Source organism: Kogia breviceps, chromosome 12 (assembly GCF_026419965.1).
Source record: "Kogia breviceps isolate mKogBre1 chromosome 12, mKogBre1 haplotype 1, whole genome shotgun sequence".
NCBI lineage: Eukaryota > Metazoa > Chordata > Mammalia > Artiodactyla > Physeteridae > Kogia > Kogia breviceps.
In genome coordinates, this window is record NC_081321.1 from 11,753,026 (window position 1) to 11,772,903 (window position 19,878).

A 19,878-nucleotide genomic window follows, 5' to 3' on the forward strand; every position below is an offset into this window, starting at 1 on the left:
CATACTTGGGAGCTAGTGGGAAACTACTGACAGAGATGACTGGGAGTAACCTTAAGATGTGAGTTCAGGAAAGGGGTGAGGGTACAGATGATTGTATGTACTCAATTTGTCAACTGATTGATAATTTTACCTAGAGTTTAGTTGTACTAGTTTTCCTTTTTCTCCTCCTTTCTCCGTCATTTGTTTTTAGTGTATTCACAAAGTTGTACAACCCACCCCCACTATCTAATTTCAGAACTTTTTGTTTTAATGACATAATCTTCTAGGGTTTACTTTCCCAACTCTCCTTCCTTCGTAACTTTACTCAAAAGAGGAAGAAGGAAAGAGAGAGGTGAGAACTAGGCAGGACAGTGTGATTTTAGGAAGCCCATTTCTGAACTCTTGACTGTATGTGGATACATCCTCAGGAGCATTAATACAATAGTAGAATTGGAGGAGGTTTAGAGGTTGGTTTAGGAGATACTCAGCTGTTTCCATTTCGCATCTTGGCCCAAAATGCTGACAATATGGTCTTATAAACATTTGAGTTAAATAATCCTTTTATCAAATTGGAAAAAAAAACCTATTTAGAGTTGTTTGAAAAATTACACAATTTAAATCCACTATAAAATAGATGTTATTGGCATTGATTGGTTACCCATCTCTAGCATTGTTCTAGTTCTAAAACTCATTTCAAGTAACCTAAGTTTTAGAAGTGAAAGGAAACTTCTGGCATATCAGACATAGCTCAAGGACTCTTGTTTGTGTCAAGCCATTCCACCATATATCTTTGTATGGTTACCATAATTATTTAGAATATTCTCCTAGGGACATTGTTGTCAATTACCGAGGATTATGTAGTCAGTTCCCACCTTGCATTTCATTTGAATCATACTGTTCTGCATTGTTTTAAATGGCCACATTTTTATTTTCATTGAGAGGAAGGCAACTGCAAGGAATGTGGTTATCATGAGCTAATCTTACCCTTAGGGTATTTGAGATATTTTCCAACTCTGAGATTGTGATTGCTTTCTGATTGCCATTCTGCTTGAACATGCCTTACTGCTTAACTGTGATGCTCTGTTGCTTTTTTCACGTGATGGACTGGACCAAATGAGAAGTATTTCCAGAGCTCACTCTTCAGATTGAAGGAAAGAACTGAGAGAGCTTGTGTTTCTATTTTTTTCTTTCCTTCTTAGGCTTTCATCTTTCTTTTGGAAAACATTTCTGCCGCTTTTCACAAGATTAGCCAATATCCCTGGACCACATAAGGATGGCCTTGTGGTGTACTTCCAGACTGAGCAGCAGCACCATGTTGATATCTCCACAGGGGCCTTCTGTTTCCATCCTGACTCTGGCCAGCTCTTCCCCATAGACTGGATCTTTATATCTCACCCCAAATTGTTTTCAAGCCTACGATGAGTGAAAGAATACAATATCTAAGAACATGGTTTTGATTGGGGGGGCTTCATAGTTTTGTACAGTACATTTGTTTTTTGTTTTCTTTTTTCAAGTGTCCCATTGCAGATTGCAAGTATAAATTACTGTCAGAATTACCATACAAAACTCTCTTGCTAACTTGAATCGGTGGTTTCTTACAGAGCAATAGAAAACACGGTGCTAATGAATACTGTGCCCAGAAACTCTTATTATAAGGTTGGCATGAATTCCACTTAATGACAAGCTTTCTCAAGCGACAGTTGATTTTAAATCCTATTTTTCACTAGTGAGGTATAAGATGTTCATAATACCTTCCATTGTGCTGTTCTTTTGTAGCCTAGTAGCATATATCTTCCGTGTTCACCAAGACGCCCTTTAAGATCCTACCAGTAACTTCCTATCTCATAAGTAAGATTTGTTCAGGAAATAAAAATGTATGTTCTCCCATTGTTAGCTGTATGTTTTTCTAATAATCACATCTGAAGCTTATTATGCAGTAATAGCCTTAAGATATTATTTTTTAAAATGTACTACTTTGGTCTTAATACTAGTTTTTAATCTCTTCTTTTTTCTATGAAGTCTGAATGAGATTTTCAAAATTGAATAATAATTTGATCCGTTAATCTTTTGAAGCTAGTAATTTTATTTTCTTCTCTTTGCAGTCTCTGAGGTTCGCAAATGAATAGAGCTTCATTACTGCAGTCTGCATTTAATAACCATTATCCATTATCTTGTAATTAAGACTCCCTGTAACGAATCATGAGGACAATGCAAAAATACATAGTACATTTCTTTAATGAACTGGAAAATGTTCATCTTGTTCTATTTAGTAATGAGTTGCTGAATAGTCATTAAATCCACTGGAGAATAGAGCTAGATGGATTTTGAAGACTGTCTTGAGTTTGTGGTTAATCTATTAGAATTAGAATTTCATCTTCTATTTTTATCAACAGCTGATTAGAAGTCATTCTGTTTGACCGAATTGATTAGAAGACCGTATACAAGGGCAGCTGTTGCTTAATGAAAGTTTTTAATGAAACTGTACCATGGAGACTTGCAATTATAGGCCTTAGAAAAGCTTTGAGTTGCTTTAGACCACAAATAAAGTCTTGTGCTAGAGATTTCAAATTAGGAAAATAAAAAAATAAAATATAATATCATACTATAAATTATTATTAATTTTAATTTCAACCAATCACATTTGAATACTAGTCTATTTAATGTGTTACTTTTGACTTTTCAGGCCTTTCATCTCCTAGTTTAGTTATTTCATTGAAATTATGGGCACTGATGAAAGAACATTTATATGGACGGCTATTTTAATTGTGAGATATTTTCTCATATTCTCATAAGGTTTTTTTCCCCAAGCTGAGCAGAGGTGAGCTTGGTTAATGTTGGATTTACGTGAGCTCTGAGGAGAATCTGTGATGCTCTGTGGTGTTGGTAATTTGAAATCTAGCATTTATTTCTCTAAGGTAATTTTGTTTTAGCAGAGGGGGCAAAGGAAGCAATATTAAAATAAGTAAAACAAAGTGTGTGCCTACGTAGTCCCACTGGAAAATCCACTGTTCTTTTGACAGTTGTAAAATACGAGTGTACTTTCTAAAGTATTTTGTGTAATTAAAGCTCGGCCTTATTCCTGGATTTAAAGAGATAGCCAGGGGTGCCTACCTCCCTGCTATTTGAATCTCTTATGTGGTCTCTGATTCTCAATTGTCCTTCCTCAGCCTCTCCAGCGCAGACACCCAATTTAGTATCTTAAACACTGATCTCAGGTGATCAATGGATTTTTACAGTCAGTTTTTAAAACACGCATTGACACACATGCCCCAAATATCACCACTCCCTGCTCCCTGTCCCTCACAGAGTTTCCTTAGATGCATCCATTGACTATTGTTGGGATGTGTCTTGCACTTTCTATGCTTTTGGTGTTTCTTCTAATGGTGGTTTTCTTCCATCTGCCCTCTCATCTTCACATTTTATCTCTCCTTCAAGGTCTCTCCCCAATTCCCCATTCTATGAAACCTTCCCTTGTTTTCGCTAAAGTGAATCTGAACCTTTCCATTTCTTGTTGACTATAATACTTACTTGGCATCTGTCCAAAACACTGTAAATGCTGTATATAATTTGTATCTTTATCCATATGTGATTTACAGACAATAAAGTCTTGCATTAAAATTTAAGGACTTCTGGTGTCAGCTTTGACATGTGAAGAGCTTGGGAACTGTCATAACTGTCCTTGGAGCAAGAAGAAGCCAAGTAAACTGAAAATCAATGACTTTCTCAGACCCATTAAGGAGTTTAAGTCACAGGGCAAACTGCCGCCTTGAAATCTGTAGAGACAGGAAGATCCTGAGAGTCACAGCTGAGATCTGCTTGCCCGCTAGAGCCATAAACTGGTAGGAACACTTAAATGGTAATTTTGACAAAGTGCTGGAGGCTCCATGTGGCCCCCACACTTTTGTGGCTTTTCCCTCCAGGAACCCCAGGTCCTCACAGTGAAGAGCCAAGAAAGATCCTCTCTTGGCTGTGTCAGGGGAAGGGGAAGATAATCATTATGAAATATGCCCAGAGCATTCTCCCTGTCAAAGGTCCACTTTCCAGGGCAAAAGACTTTATTAGAACCTTATCCTACCTGGGAGGGCATTTCACTCTAGTCTTCCTACCTCACCAGAGTAGGGGAGAAAAACCAAGACATACTTATGAAGGTTACAGCCCAAGGACAAAAGTCCCACTTAAAGACTGAAATTTAATAAGACTATAAAATACTTCCTCTCTCCCATACACTATCATCACAGCAATAGAGCTTCAGTAATCCAGTGGATTACAGCTGACAGAGCTAAAAGACATAGACTGTCTCAAAGTAGGAAGACTTAGGACGCCTGAAGTAAACATGAGAGACAAAAACCAGGATGTTATAGGACTTGAAGTCTCCAATACCTGTGGCTACAACAGACATTAAACACAGCCCAACTCTTAGGCAGATTAACATAAAATCTCATACTGAAGTCCTATCTATCTCAATTCCTATTACCTGATGTCACAACTGGCATTCAGCAGAAAATTACAAGAGAGGGACTTCCCCAGCAGCACAGTGGTTAAGAATCCGCCTGCCAATGCAGGGGACACTGGTTCAAGCCCTGGTCCGGGAAGGTCCCACATGGAGCAACTAAGCCTGTGCACCACAACTACTGAGCCTGCATTCTAGAGCCCATGAGCCACAACTACTGAGCCCGCGTGCCTAGAGCCCGTGCCCCGCAACAAGAGAAGCCACCGCAATGAGAAGCCAGCACACTGAGACAAAGAATAGCCCCTGCTCACCGCAACTAGAGAAAGCCTGCATGCAGCAACGAAGACCCAGTGTGGCCAAAAATAAATAAGTAAATAAATAAATTTTAAAAAATTAAAAATATATTTAAAAAAAGAAAATTACAAGAGATGCTAAAAGGGAAGAAAAAATACAATCTGTAGAGACAAACAAACAACAGAACCAGTCAGATATGACAGATATGTTAGAATTATCAGAAAGAGAAATTTAAAGTAACTATGACTAATATGTTAATGATTTGAATGGGAAAAGTAGACAACATGAAGGAATGATACGTAATATAAACAGAGAGATGGAAACCCTAAGAAAAACTCCAAAGGAAATGCTAGAAATCAAAAACACTGAAACAGAAGTGAAGAATGCCTTATCAGTAGACTGGATAGGGCTATGGAAAGAATCAGTGACTATGAGGATAGGTCAAAAGAAATCTCCTAAATTGAAATGTGAAGAGAAGAATGGATGAAAAAAACCAGAACATTCAAAAACTGTGGAACAATTTCAAAAGTTGTGGCACATGTAACCAAAATACTTGAAGAAAGAGAAAATTGAGTAGACAGCATATTTGAAGTAATAATAGCCAAGAATTTTCCAAAATTAATGACAGATACCAAGCTGCAGATCCAGGAAGCTCAAACACTTAGCAGAATAAGTGTAAAAAACAAACAAAAAACACTACATCTGGATATGTAATATTCAAACTGAAGAAAACCAAAGACAAATATAAAATTTCAGAAAAAAGACAGAGAAAAGGAAAAGGAAACAATTCCAGTGGACTTCACATTGGAAACCATGTTGGCAAGAAGCAAGTAGAGTGAAATAATTAAAGTATCGAAGGAAAAACCCCACCAACCTAAAAATCTATATTCAGTGAAATTACCCTTCAAAAGTGAAGGGCTTAGACATATTAAAAACTGAGGGAAATCATTGCCAGCAGATCTGTCCTATAAGAAATGTTAAAATGTTCTTCTGGAAGGAGGAGAATTATATAGGTCAGAAACTCTGATTTACATTAAAAAGGAAGGCTGTCAGAGAAAGGATAAGTGAAGAACAAAAAGAAATTGTGTTTCTTTCTCAGTTGATCTAAAAGATAACTGTTTAAAGATTATACCATATGGATAAGTGAAGATGAATTACAGCAGTGTTATAGGGGATAGGAGGGAGAAATTAGGAATACTTGGTTGAAAGGTAACTGCAGTACTTGTGTAGCAATATAGTGTTATTTGAAGGTAGGTTAGTTAAAAATGTATATTGAAAACTCTAGGGCAGCCACTAAAAAAATATACAAAAGAAGTATAATTGATATGCTGAGAGGAGATAAAATGGAATCATATAAAATGCTCAGTTAAAACCAGAAAAGGTAGAAAAAGGTGTAACAATTAATAAAAAACACAACAAATAGAAAAAGGTATAATTAATTATAAAAAATAAGACTATTATATGTCATCTGTAAGAAAGCCACTTTAAATATAAAGACTTTGAAGGTTCAGAGTAAAGGGATGGAGAAAGATATACCATGCTAACATCAGAGTAAAGCAGAAGTAGGGGTATTAATTTCAGACAAAGCAGACTTCAGAAAAAGGAACATTTTCAGGGCTTGGACAAAGAAGGACACTGCATAATAATAAAGGGGTCATTTCTCCAAGAAGACATCCTAAACAATCCTAAACATGTATGCACCTAACAACAGAGCATCAAAATATGAGGCAAAATCTGGTAGAACTGAAAAGAGAAATAGACAAATCTGCTATTATAGCTGGACTTTAAGACCCCTCTTTCAGTAATTGATAGCTCAAGAAAGCAGAAGTATCAGCTAGGATGTAGTTGACCTGAGTAGCCTTATTAATCAACATAATCAAATTGATGTTTATAGAGAACTCCGTCCAACAGCAGCAGAATACATATTTTCAAGTTCACATGGAACATTCACCAAGAAAGGACACATCCTGGCTCTTAAAACACACTTTAATGTTTAAAAGAATAGACACCATACAAAGTATGTTCTTGGACTGCAGTGGAACTAAACTAGGAATCAATAACAGAAAGACAGCTGAAAATCTCCCAAATAGTTGGAAATTAAACAACATCAATATTGGTTCATTAATTATAACAACAATTTAAAAATTTCTTTTGAATTAAATGAAAATTAAAATACAACTCATCAAAATTTGTGAAATGGTGCAAAAGCAGAGCTTAGAAGGAAATTTATAACAGATGCATATATTAGAAAAGAAGAGTGATCAAAAATCAATAATCTCAGCTTCTACCTTAGGACATAGAGAAAGAACCATAATTTATGTCTCAGGCAAGCAGAACGATAGAAATAAAAATTAGAGCAGAAATGAAATGAAATTGAAAACAAAAACAATAGAGAAAATTTAAAAACCCTAAAAGCTAGTTCTTTGAAAAGATCAATCAAATTGATAAACCTCTAGTCAGAATAACCAAGAATCAGAGAGAATGCTAATATCAGAAATGAGAGATCATAACTGTTCCTATGATCATTAAAAGAATAATAAAGGAATACTATGAAGAACTCTTTGCCCACAGTTTGATAATGTAGGTTACAGGGATCAATTTCCTGAAAGATATGAACAACCAAAACTCCCACAGAGAGAAATAGTCTGAATAGGCCTATGCCTATTAATGATGTTATTTTATTTATTTTATAAAATGTTTTAATTATAGTGTTATAAAATAATAAATTTGCTTATTTATTTAATAATATAATGAAATTTAATACTTTAATAAATTATTAAAGAAAAATAATTAAAACCTTCCAAAAAAGAAAGTACTAGCTCTAGATGGTTTAACTGATGAATTCTACCAAACATTTAAGGAAGAAGATAATACCAATTCTCCACAGTCTCTTCCAGAAAATAGAAGAGAGAACACTCACTCTGTGAGACCATCATTACCCTAGTACTAAAACTAGATAAAGACATTACAAGAAAGGAAAGCTATAGATAACTGTCACTCATGAACGTAGATGTGAAAATCCTCAATAACATAGTAGCAAAATGAGCCCAATGTATAAAAAAAATAATATACCACAGCCAACTGGGATTTACTCCAGATATGCAAGGCTGGTTCAATGTAATGTAATCTACCATATCAAGCTAAAAAAAAAAATGTATGCCAACATCAATTGGTACAATTTTGGCATTTGACAGATTCCAACACCTATTCATAATAAAATCTCTCAGCAAACTAGGAATTGAGGGAACCGCCTCAGCTTGATAAAACATATCTACAAACAGACTTTAGCTAATATGCTGGGAAACTGGATGCTTTTCCCCTAAGACCCCTCTAAGAACAGGGAAGGATGTTCTTTCTCACCACTCCTACTCAACATTTTACTGGAAGTCCTAGCTGGTGCAATAAGACAAGAAAAGGAAATACAATGTATAAAGATTGGGAAGTGTGGTAGACTGATAATGGCTCCCTAAGATAGGTTTACATCCTAATCCCCAGAACCTGTGAATATTACCTTTTTTGGGGGGAAAAAAAGAGCCTTTGCAGATGTGTTTAAATTAAGGATTTTGAAATGAAGTTATTATTCCGGCTTATCAGAGTAGACTCAAAATGCCATCACGTAAGTCCTTATAAGAGAGAGGCAAAGGAATATTAAGCTCACACACAGAAGGGAAGGCAATGTGCAGGTGGAGACAGAGATTAGAGTGATGCAGTCAAGGAATGCTGGCAGCCATAAGAAGTTGCAGAGACAAGGAACATGTTCTCCTGAGAGCCTCCACAGGGAGGGCAGCCATTCTCACACCTTGATTTTGGACTTCTGGCCTCCAGAACGGTGAGAGAATAAATTTCTTTTTCTCTAAGCTACCAAGTTTGTTATAATTTGTTATAACAGCCACAAGATATTAATACAGAAAGAAAGATATAAAACTATTTTTCTCTGTAGATGACCTCCCTGTCTATGGAGAAAATCTCTCCAAAACAACAAACTTCTGAATCTACTAAGTGAGTTTACCAAGGTTTCATGATACAAGATTAATATACAAAAGTCTGTTTCTTTCCTATTTACTGTAATGGACATACAGAATTTGAAATTTAAGAAAACTACCATTTACAGTAGTAATTCATAATTGACATACTTAGGTATAATCTAATCTAACAAAATATAATCTGTACTTGACCTGTATGCATACCCGTTAGATTGCCTAAAATTCAAAAATTGACACCACCAATTGCTACTGAAGTTGTAGAGCAGCAGGAGCTCTCATTCGTTACTGTTGGGAATGCAAAATGGTGTAGCTACATTGGAAGATAATTTGGTAGCTTTTTTCAAAGCTAAATACGGTCTTACTGTAAAATCTAGCAATTTCCCCCCCTAGTTATTTAGCCAACTGATCTGAAAATTTATGCCCACATGAAAACCTGCATATGAATGTTTATAGCAACTTTATTCATATTTGCCAAAAACTGAAGCAACCAAGATAGCCTTTAATAGGTGAATGGATTAACAAATGGTGGAAGTTATGCAATGGAATACTATTTATCAATAAAAAGAAATGAGCCAGGAAAAGACAAAAGTGAATGTTAAGTGCATGTTGCTAAGTGAAAGAAGCCAGTCTGAAAGGCTGCGTGATTCCAATTATATAACATTCTGGAAAGGGAAAACTGTTGAGTTAGTAAAAAGTTCAGTGATTGCTGGAGTAAGGGGGAAATGAAAATGTGAAGCATAGGGGATTTTTTAGAGTGGTGGAAGTATTCTGTATGGTACTGTAAAGATGGATATATAACACTATACATTTTTCAAAACCACTAGAAGATTCACTACGAGTGAACCTTAATGTATGCAAATGAACACAGCCATTTAGCGGGTCAGGGGATTCCAGGATGGAATGCACACTGGCCAAAGAATCAAACTGTATTACAAATGTACAAAACAGCCTCACTGAAGGAGGTGGGGAAAAAAGGTGCTGAGCTACGTATCTTTATAAATGAATTTAGTCTATAAAGCTTAGAGGCCAGTGAAACTGCATGTTAGCATTAGACAGTTGTTGATGCAGTGGTTTTCCATAATCGTGTGATTAACAATTCAGAGAACACGATACATGCATACTGGATGTGCACAATTAAATAAGTGGATCATGGATGGTGGGTGACAGGTTCTCACTGTTGGGGTGGGAGTTTACAGATAAGCAAGGGGAGAGGGCTAGAACAATCCTTGTAATGGGTCAGAGTTGGAGACATCAGTGTAACTCGTCTTTAGTTTACTATAGACGTAGATAGTTAAATATGGAATTGTAAATATATATGTATATATAAATGGGTTAGAACATACACACACATTTTTCCTTGCTCAGTCAGCTGAGAAGGCCTAAAAGCAAGATCCCTACAATAGCAGTGAGTACAGCTACCACCAAGATCTTAGTTTCTAACACTATTTTCCAATAAAAGGAACCAGGGCTCTTTGGAGAAATGACTTATTCTTGGACTGGGGTGGAAAACATATAAGACGAGCCTGGAGCATCTGGTAGTACCAGAAAGTAAGTGCTTAAAAAAACAAAAAAATCCACATTATGGTGGTGTGTCAAAGGAAAACAGGAAGCAACTGAAAGAACTCCCAATGGCCAAACCTAGAGCCATTTGAGCCACAAAATAAATTAAGTAATATTGGATTATAAACCCAAGTAAAGAATAAATATCTTTGAGTCTATACTCATATAAATAAATGATTATAAATAAATGAATAAATGGAGAATAGACAAGTCTCCCATGCAAAAACATCCAAAGAATGTATGTAGCCACTCCTCCCTGAAGGAAGTGGCTTGCAGCTCCCATTCCTATAGTGTGGGATACATATAAGGACTTCTTTCCAAAGAGTACAGTATGGAAAATAGGGAGAAAGGAGTGACTTTTCACTGGAGAAACCTAGCAAATACCACCTCCACCAGTGTTCAAGGTCAACTTCAACAGTGGGAAATGATACTGTTAATATGTACCCTTGATGTGATGTGATGAAAATGGCACATTACCTCTGTGGTTTTCTTCCCCCAAAAGCATGTAACCCCAGTGTAATCATGAGAAAAATGACAGACAATACAAGTTCACAGAAATTTTACGAAATACCTGACAAGTACTCCTTAAAATTGTCAAGGTCATCAAAATAAGGAAAGTCTAAGAAGCTGTCACAGCCAGGAGGAACCTATGGGGACAAGACAAATGTATTATAGTATCCTGGATGAAATTGGATTCTGAATAAAACTAAGGAAATCTAAATAAAGTATTATTTATCTAAATAAAGTATTATTTTGGTTATAATAATACATCAATATTGGTTCATTACTTATAACAAATGTACCATACTGATATAAGTTGCTAATAATAGGGGAAACTGAGTGTGGGGTATATGGGAACTGTCTGTAATGTCCTCGTAATATTGCTATAGACCTAAATCTGTTCTGAACTTAAAATAAATAAATAAAATGATATTTTCTTCTAAGCCACCTGCCCAATTTTGTCACTGGGACTGGAATGAAACCCCAAACTGTCTTCCTTTCCCCATTTGTCAGGTAAACATGGAAAATATTATAATTTGCTTTTTCTTGGTAACTGTGGCCACCCACCCATCCAAAATTTATTAAGCTTCTCATGTGTGTCACGCTCTGGGGATACAGAAGTGCACAGAAAGGTATAGCACCTGTCTTCAAACGATACAGTCAAGAATGGGGCACAGACAATGTGTAGGCCACCATTACAGCTCCTGGGCTGCTATCGCTATCACGGTAGGTGTTTTCTTCTAGGTGTATTAGGAAGATAGTCTCCTCCGTAAGGGAGTTTGGCTCTTTTGGTTAACTTTAGATGGTGTGATTTTTAAGTGACTGTACCTTTTTTTTAGGCCTCTAAATATGGCCTTGGTCTTCTGTCTTAATAATCTTCTCTTCTGAGATGCTTAGAAGAATTCATATAGATCCAGTGTTGTACCCAAAAGCCTTCTAGTGAATCAGAAGGCAGTGTCACCTATTAGGAAAACACATCATGGTTTCAGTGTGAATTTTTTAGTAATGTTCCTCACACCCCTTACATCTGTTTGCGGGCTTTCATTTCTTCTCTTTGCTTGTTGTTTCTGATGTTGTAGGGGCCGGGCATTGGTTGTGGAGTCCCATTTATTCACTCATTCATCAGCTTAGCACATGCCTGCTTCAGGGCCTTTGCACTTGCTGTTTCCCGCTTGTGGTGCTCTTTTCATAGATTCCCTTCATCAGTCTCTGAATTTTACTGAGATGCCCTTATGATGACTATTTAAATACAGCTACCTCTCCCCAAATCCGTCCCTGTCTTTCTCATTATGTTGCATTATTTTTCTTCACCACACTTCCCTCCACCTGGCCTTTGTTATATAGTTCTTTGTTGATTGTGTTTTTCTTCTAGAGAATCCAGTCACAAGGGCAAGAACTTTGTTTTGTGTCATGATCTGTTCCCAGCGTGTAGAACAGAATCCAGCACATAGTAAGCACTCAGTAAATACTTCTTGAATGAATGCAGGCATGGCAGGCACATCTCCGTTTCCCCAAATGGGCCTATAGGCCCAAAGGAAAGAAGGCTTCCGATGACCTGCTTGGATAGATCAGAATTCCTGTGGTTCTTACACAGATTGCAGCCCTACCTAGGTCTTTGCTCCATTTCTGTTTGTATAACACTTGACAGTTTTCACAGTCTTTTCACAGAGATTTGTCTCTTTTGATTCTTTGTATAACACTGTGAAGCAAGTAAGAACTTCCAGACATGTTTTATAAATGAGGAAGGTTAGGTGATGGAATTTGCAAGGTAAATACAGTATCTGGCAGAGCTGGACACCAGATCTCCTGACTTCTGGCTCTTCAAGTGATTACCCAGGATTTATGTTTCCTCTATACCTGCTCATAGCATGTATGCTTTTGAGGGAAAGGGCTCCAGTGATTTGTTTTCTATTTCCCACTGTGCCTTTCACACAGCGTGCTTGCTGAAAGGCATGTTGATTTGAACCTTTCTATCCACAGGATAGTCCTGGGTGTGTCTTTTGCAGTTGCAACCAGAGGGGAAAGTTTTGGCCACTTCTTGTCTCCACTTCTTTTGACCATTTCTTTGACAGACCGGGGAGAATCTCAGAGATTAGCCTTACATAGAGTTCCACAGATTCCGTGCGCGAGGGCCATGCACTGGCCCAGGAGTCACCTAGGAACCTTGTTTCTATTCAGATTATGATTCAGTTGGTCTGGTGTAGGGCCTGAGAGTCTACGTTTTATTTATTTATTTTTATTTTTTAAACAAACTTTAAAAAAATTTATTTTATTTACTTATTAATTTTTGGCTACGATGGGTCTTCATTGCTGCGCGCGGGCTTTCTCTAGTTGCGGCGAGCGAGGGCTACTCGTCGATGCGGTGCCTTCTCGTTGCCGAGCACGGGCTCTAGGCACGCGGGCTCAGTAGTTGTGGTGCACAGGCTTAGTTGCTCCGCGGCACGTGGGATCTTCCTGGACCAGGGATTGAACCCGTGTCCCCGGCATTGGCAGGTGGATCCTTAACCACTGTGCCACCAGGGAAGTCCGAGAGTCTACGTTTTAAACACGTTCCCTGGTAGCGCCTGTGCTGCTGATCTGTGGTCTGCACGGAGCATTGTGAGGATGGTTCACCACCTGAAGGATGGAGTCTGTGTTTGGCTGTCTGACTGTGTGACCCTCAGTAAGTTTCTCAGAGACTCTATAGCACGTGGGCTAAGCTATATTGCTTTGGTTAGAATTCTACCTACCCCCTGCCCTTACTGTGTGACCTCAAGCAAGTTACTTTACATTTCTGTGCCTTAATTTCCTCTTTAAAAATGGGGATCATATTAGTACTTACACAGTTATTGTGAGGATCGATTGAGTCAGAACTTATAAAGCACCTAGAATAGTGCGTAGTGCACAGCACTCAGTGACTCTTAACTATTATTATTCTCTCTTTGTTTCCTTGTGCTATTTTGTTTTGGGTTTCTATTCAGCAGAAACCTACATCAATAGGTTTAAGATACATTTGAGAGACAGGAAGTGTTTAAAATATTTGCAAGTTGAAAATGCATGGTGTCTTTCATGAAAATCACGATCGATCTGGTTGGAAGACAGAGCTTTCGTTAACGAACGATGCAGTAGGAATCAGCTAATGGTGATTCTCCTTGTGTTGTCACAGCTGTACTGTGTACTTTCTGTCACACCTAAGAATATGAGTAGGCCCTCCAGTTTTGTCGTAAAATGTTATGATATATGATGCTAAGCACAGGGCATGAAATTGTTTCTATTCCTCTCAGTTTTGCATTAAATAAACCAACTTGGTTTTAATTGCTGATATGGAAATATAGAGACAAGAGCTCCAAGGATCAGTGAGAATCCATTTGGTGCCTAATTTAATCCATCGTATGGTCAGTGGAAAAAAAATGTGGACAGAATGATTTTAAAGAGAGATTTGGTTTTAGTTTTTCAAATAATTGATGAAAAATAAAGTCATGTTCCTCAGGAAAAAGAATTTACACAACTCGTTTCTTCCACCGACTCAAAAGTGTAAAAAATAAGTTTTTTAATTAACATGGAGTTTTTTCTTCCTTTTGTTTTAGGATCAGATTTTATTAAGACCTCTACTGGAAAAGAAACAGTAAATGCCACCTTCCCAGTAGCTATAGTCATGCTACGGGCCATTAGGGATTTCTTCTGGAAAACTGGAAACAAGGTATATTATTGCCAGCAAATCTTTCTTTGGAGTAAAGATAATGTTATTTACAATACTCGTCACAGCCACGATAACTGTCTTTATAGGCAGATGGTGTGAGTGCGTTACCTGTATTAAGATAAACGTTTAATTTACCTTTCACTACAAAAGAATACATTCGGGGAGAAACTGTGCGATTCCCAGAAAGTGAGTATGAGAGTGGGCGTTAGGATGTGTGATCAAGGTGTAAACTCACTTTATGTCCTTTTATTAACCGAAGACAATTCTATCACTGACGAGAGATTCCTAAATGGGTTCCTTAACGAACTAATTCTGCTGCAACACAGAAGCTTTCTGGTAAGGCGTTGGCCAGAGAAAACAGGTTAATGCAGAAATTAAACTTCTTGAGGAATGGAAAGAATTGCAGAGTAACATTTATTGAATGATAAGCTGTGGTGGTGATATGAAAAGTATGCAATATAATGGGAAATAATCTTTTCCTGTCATTATTGAAGGACACACATAAATTGGTTTTTCTGTTGGGAAACCCCCGGTCCAGAAAAACTTATTACTTTTAATAATATGAGGTGAAGAGAAAATTCTCGAGGAGATGAACTTATTAAACAAAATAATGAAATGCTGTGAAACAGCAGGGAAAAGGTAGCTAGACGTTATATAGCTCTTGAATTAAATATCCATTTTTGCGTTTTATGGCAGCCGGAGGTGCTCTTTGGAAGACTGTTAAGCTGAGGAGGGTATATGCTCGCTTTTGTCATCTTTTCGAAAAATAATACATATTTTTTGAAACATATGAATTTAAAAGGAAAAATGCATATGAGGTGTTTTTTTTTTTAAATGAGTTTGGATTTTCCTTTTCACTTCAGGTTGCTTGTTTAGCTGCAAATTATCTCAAAGGATTTTTTTTTTTTTAACGTCATTGGCGAGAAAGGTAATTTTTATTTTTAAATGAGACTTTCCCTTCCTGAAAGGCATCTTTTAAAACCAATCTCATGATTTCTGCTGAATAGAAACCCAAAAAAGAACTTTAATCCTTTGCCAGCTGGTTGTGATGACTTTATATGTGACTGTATCTCAGTTTATTTTGGAATCGGAGACCTTTTTTAGAAGGTACCTGGGTTTGAGAGGAAATGAACTCCTTGCAGCATTTGCTCCTTCAGAATACCTTCATATCTTAGAAGAGTACAAATAGGATAAATAGCTACACGGTGACCTACATAGGAAAGTTAACCCAACTTGAGTAACCTCTACTTGGTAGCCTTTCTGCAATGGTCCAAATTAAAAAAAAAAAAAAAAAAAAAAAAATTATAAGAAAAGCTGTAAAAATGAGAACTCCAGCTTTAGGTCCCCCAAATGAGACCACTCCCACTCACTCGATCAGTGGTTCTTATTCTCAGCCAAAGAACATCACAATAGATGTGAAGCTTTTTGTACTTGCAGATGCCTGGGCCCTCACCCCGGCAGTCCTGGATCAGTCTTCAGGCATCTCTACGTTTCATAAGCTCCATAGTTGGGGCTAAAATTCTCCAGTGGGGACCCAGTCCTGTTTTGTTTTCAGTAAACATTCATTGAGTCGTCACCTGTGTGCTGTGTTAACCTATGTTAAGTGCTAGGGATACAAAGTGAACATGCCCCTTCTCAAAAGAGCCCTTACACAAGAATTTCAATAAAGGTTTTAAGTGTTCAGTGTTCTAGATCAGGGTAGTGAGGGAGGGACATTTTGCTGTCTTTCATTACTTTCTTTTTAATTGTATCCCCCCTTTCCTCAGCTAATAAATAAAGTTCATCCTGGTTTTATTGAGAAACAGGTACAAGTCAATTCATATTCATCTTGATCACATTTGATTTCACATAGGACCTGTGTGTGTATCTGCAAATCAGGGGCATTTTTTTGGATTGTTGACAAGCTGCCCGGGCAGCCCTTAGACTGTGAAGCTTCCACATCATTGATTTAAGGGGTATTTTAAAATGTGACAGGCCGCCTTCCAGACCATGATTAGTGTCACCCCTGAGAAGCAGAGGCTTGATATTTCATAGCTGATTTCACTGCAGATTTATGTTTTCCATATTCTCTCCCTTAAAAAAAAAAAAGGATTAACTTACACTAGAAACTGTCTTTCGAAACATTGACGAATAGATTTGCTGACACAACTGAATTGTATAGAAAAATCTATAGGCAGCACTGCCTAATTGACAGAAAATGCTCCTGTGATTAACATGTATGCTAATATGAGCTAAAATTTATTCTTTTTTTTTTTTTGCCTCATCTCAATAAATAACCTGACTCTACCTATCTCCCCCTACTCCCCGCACCTCCCCTTGCTCTTACAGGGTCCCTTGGGCTCCAGAGCGATAGGCACATATGGTTAGAATCTCTGCACGGCTGTCGCTTAGCTGTGTGACGTGTGACCGAGGCGGGGAAACTGGTTAGGAGGCTTCTCCCAGTGTTCCAGTGAGGGCTGAGGGTCTAAACTAAGACAGTGGAGGGGAGAGTAGAGAGGGAAGTACGTGTGGAGATAGACGAGTTCAGAGGGTGGGATCGGTGGGACTTGACTTGGTGGGTCATTGGATGTGATGTGAGGGGCGTGGTGGTGTCCAGGTTAACTAGGAGTTTCTGGGTTGGGTTTGCTGACCGAAAGCAAGTAGACCGCTAGCTATTTCTCCGCCAAAGATGGGCTTATTTGGGATCAGCCACCATGGCGAGCCACATGCAGGTCCCTGCAGGGCGAGGAAAGAAGTGCGCCTGATAGAGAGGAAAAGGAAGACAGCGTATACTAAGCAAGGAGCCCGGGGCTTTTCACTGGCTGAGTCCTTTGCAGAAAAGGAGTCTTTCTTCTTCCTGTCAGGCTCTGTTATCCAGGAGTAAGAGCCCCCGCTTCTGGTCTCCCGACTCTATTTAATCAAGGTTTCTGCTTAATCATTTTTTACAGGTTGATTATGGGACCATTCATTTATCGGGTCCCTTCTCTGGCATTCTGTTAGCAATCACCCCCTGCTGGTGCCACCTGTCAGAGCAGCCAGACTCTGAGTGGGCTTTTGGGTGTTTACTATACCGGATAGTCAAGTTCTTGAGACAAGTATATCCAACTAAGCAGGTTTTACTGTATATAGGACACGTTTATCATTTTCGAATAGACCCAGGGACATCATTTGTAAACATCAGATATTGGCCGAATTGTGCTGTTCTGTGGCCACCTTCAGAGACTACTGAAGTGTAAAGGTCCCCTACACCGTTTTTTCACCTGTGCTTTTTTAACTGTTCTGCTGCTTTATGTAACTTGGTCTACTTACAACTTAGAAAAAGAGTCCCTGCAGTTAAGTTGATTAAAGTGACTGTCACCTCTCCTTGCTGGTTGCTGCTAGTTTGTTTAGTGTAGCCTCACTGAGTCTCTCTTGTTTTAAATCCACATATGTCTCTTTTGCAGCTCAGGATGGAGGGCTTGAAAGGTATACATTTCTTCTGACCTCCTGGTAGAAACGGAGAATGAATGGGTTTTTGTGATATGTTTTCCTGTTTATTGACACCTCTCTTGTTTATCCCAGGTTCACAGCTATGGTCTAGATGGTTGAGGTTTATGATTTTCCAGTAAGTGAAATGTTAATGAGGGTTATTAACTCTCATTAGTGTCTCAGAGGCAGTGACATTCTTCCCATTAATCTTGGAAAAGTCGTTTTGTAGTGTAAATGGACATGAGTCAGTGCTCTAAGGTCTTTGGGGGGGGGACATGCGAAATAGGCTTTAGAAAAGAGAGGATGGAGACCCCGTATTAACACAGGACCAGTTTTGTTTGTTTGTTTGTTTTATGGTACGCGGGCCTCTCACCGTCGTGGCCCTTCCCGTTGCGGACAGGCTCCGGACGCGCAGACCCAGCGGTCACGGCTCACGGGCCCAGCCGCTCCGCGGCACGTGGGATCTTCCCGGACCGGGGCACGAACCCGCGTCCCCTGCATCGGCAGGCGGACTCTCAACCACTGCGCCACCAGGGAAGCCCAGGACCAGTTTTTAAAGCAACCCAATAACAATGCTAAGCACTGCTCTCTTTCCCACCTCCCCTTTCAGATAGGCTTTAAGCCGGCAGGAGGCATCCGCAGCGCGAAGGACGCCCTTGCATGGCTCTGCCTCATAAAGGAGGAGCTAGGGGATGAGTGGCTGAAGCCAGAACTCTTTCGAATAGGTGCCAGCACTCTGCTCGCGGACATCGAGAGGCAGGTGAGGAGCAACCCGTTGTCCTTGGAACAAACTGACAAGTATTTTTGAGAAAGAAATAAAAAGGCACTTACTGGGTTGTGAGAACTGGAGATGAAAACTCACCTGATGACCTCGTTGTGCACAGCCTCTGCCTTCTTCCAGGCAAACCTCCACCTCAGTAGGTTGGATGGAGATTCTGCTGAGTGCATAACAGTGGGGCTTTATAATGAAATGGTAACTAAAGTTGTTATGTAATACTGTAATTATTAATTGCTATGTATAGTAATATAATAATTGATGACTAATTACAACCCGCTTTCCCCACAGATTTACCATCACGTGACTGGAAGATATGCAGCTTATTATGATCTTCCCATGTCTTAAATCAGCGACGAATTCCAGAAAAGTCCTTTACTATCTTTCTGCATGATTGCAAAAATTATTTCATTAAAAAAATGAGGGAATAGGTAACTGACTTTTTTTCCCCTTAAAATTTCCATTGAATTTAACTCAAAGAATGAAAGGGAAAAGCCAGGTACACACATGGTGTGTACACACATGGTCCCCGTTTCAGGCATGTCTGAAATGGTCTTGATTACTAGAAGATCTCCATTGTTAATTTTGTGAAGGTTTTCTCTTAAGAACTCTGAGTAAGTTGTTAATGATAGCTTTGACAATGTTAAATTCTAAGGAAGCAAAATGTTGACTTGCCCAAGAGCCGTGCTGTAGCAAAAGAAAATGCAGCACCCCTGAACCGCTCTTGTTCTCCCACTGACTCCAGGACTCGCTTACTCGGCACTAATTCCCTGCCCTGAAAATCTGTCTTTAATTTTTGCAGCAGATATGCCCTTTTACTAATTGTTTTGCTAATGAAATTTCTGTCACTGTTTTGTGAAACTGTGGATATCACTGAATTTTTTAATTAAAAGAATTCCTGTAGTTGTTTATTTTTAAAAAACCTTTAAATTGTAATAATACATATTGAAAAGTTAATCCATTAAACATATAAAGAGGTTTTATCAATGACTTTCTAGTAGAGTCCTTGGGTATTTAACTCAGATAAAGCACCTCAGTACATTATTAATAAATACAACTTATGTCTATATTCTGCCACTTTCTCTGATAGAGTGAATAGCGAAGAAACAGTAGACGCTAACAGCACTTAGTATGTGCTAAGCTCCTCATGTATATCAATTTATTTCACCCTTATTTAATCTCTGTTACAGTAAGCTTAGTACAGTAAAGT

At 38.4% G+C, this 19,878-nt stretch overlaps 1 protein-coding gene across 2 annotated transcripts in view; it reads left to right on the forward strand.

The window, feature by feature from the left end:
* The window catches only part of DERA (deoxyribose-phosphate aldolase), a 117,304-nt gene extending 97,646 nt beyond the window's left edge, over positions 1-19,658 (forward strand). The window contains exons 7-9 of one of the 2 annotated variants that reach the window (XR_010835773.1): positions 14,334-14,446; positions 18,504-18,866; positions 18,960-19,658. Coding sequence is in view for 1 of the 2 variants with exons in the window: in XM_059080296.2 (XP_058936279.1) it covers positions 14,334-14,446; positions 18,504-18,653; positions 18,960-19,016 (320 nt within the window). In the remaining variant the exon portion in view is untranslated. The remainder of the gene's footprint in view (positions 1-14,333; positions 14,447-18,503; positions 18,867-18,959) is intronic. The other variant, XM_059080296.2, reaches the window with a different exon arrangement.
* Positions 19,659-19,878: the final 220 nt, after the last annotated feature.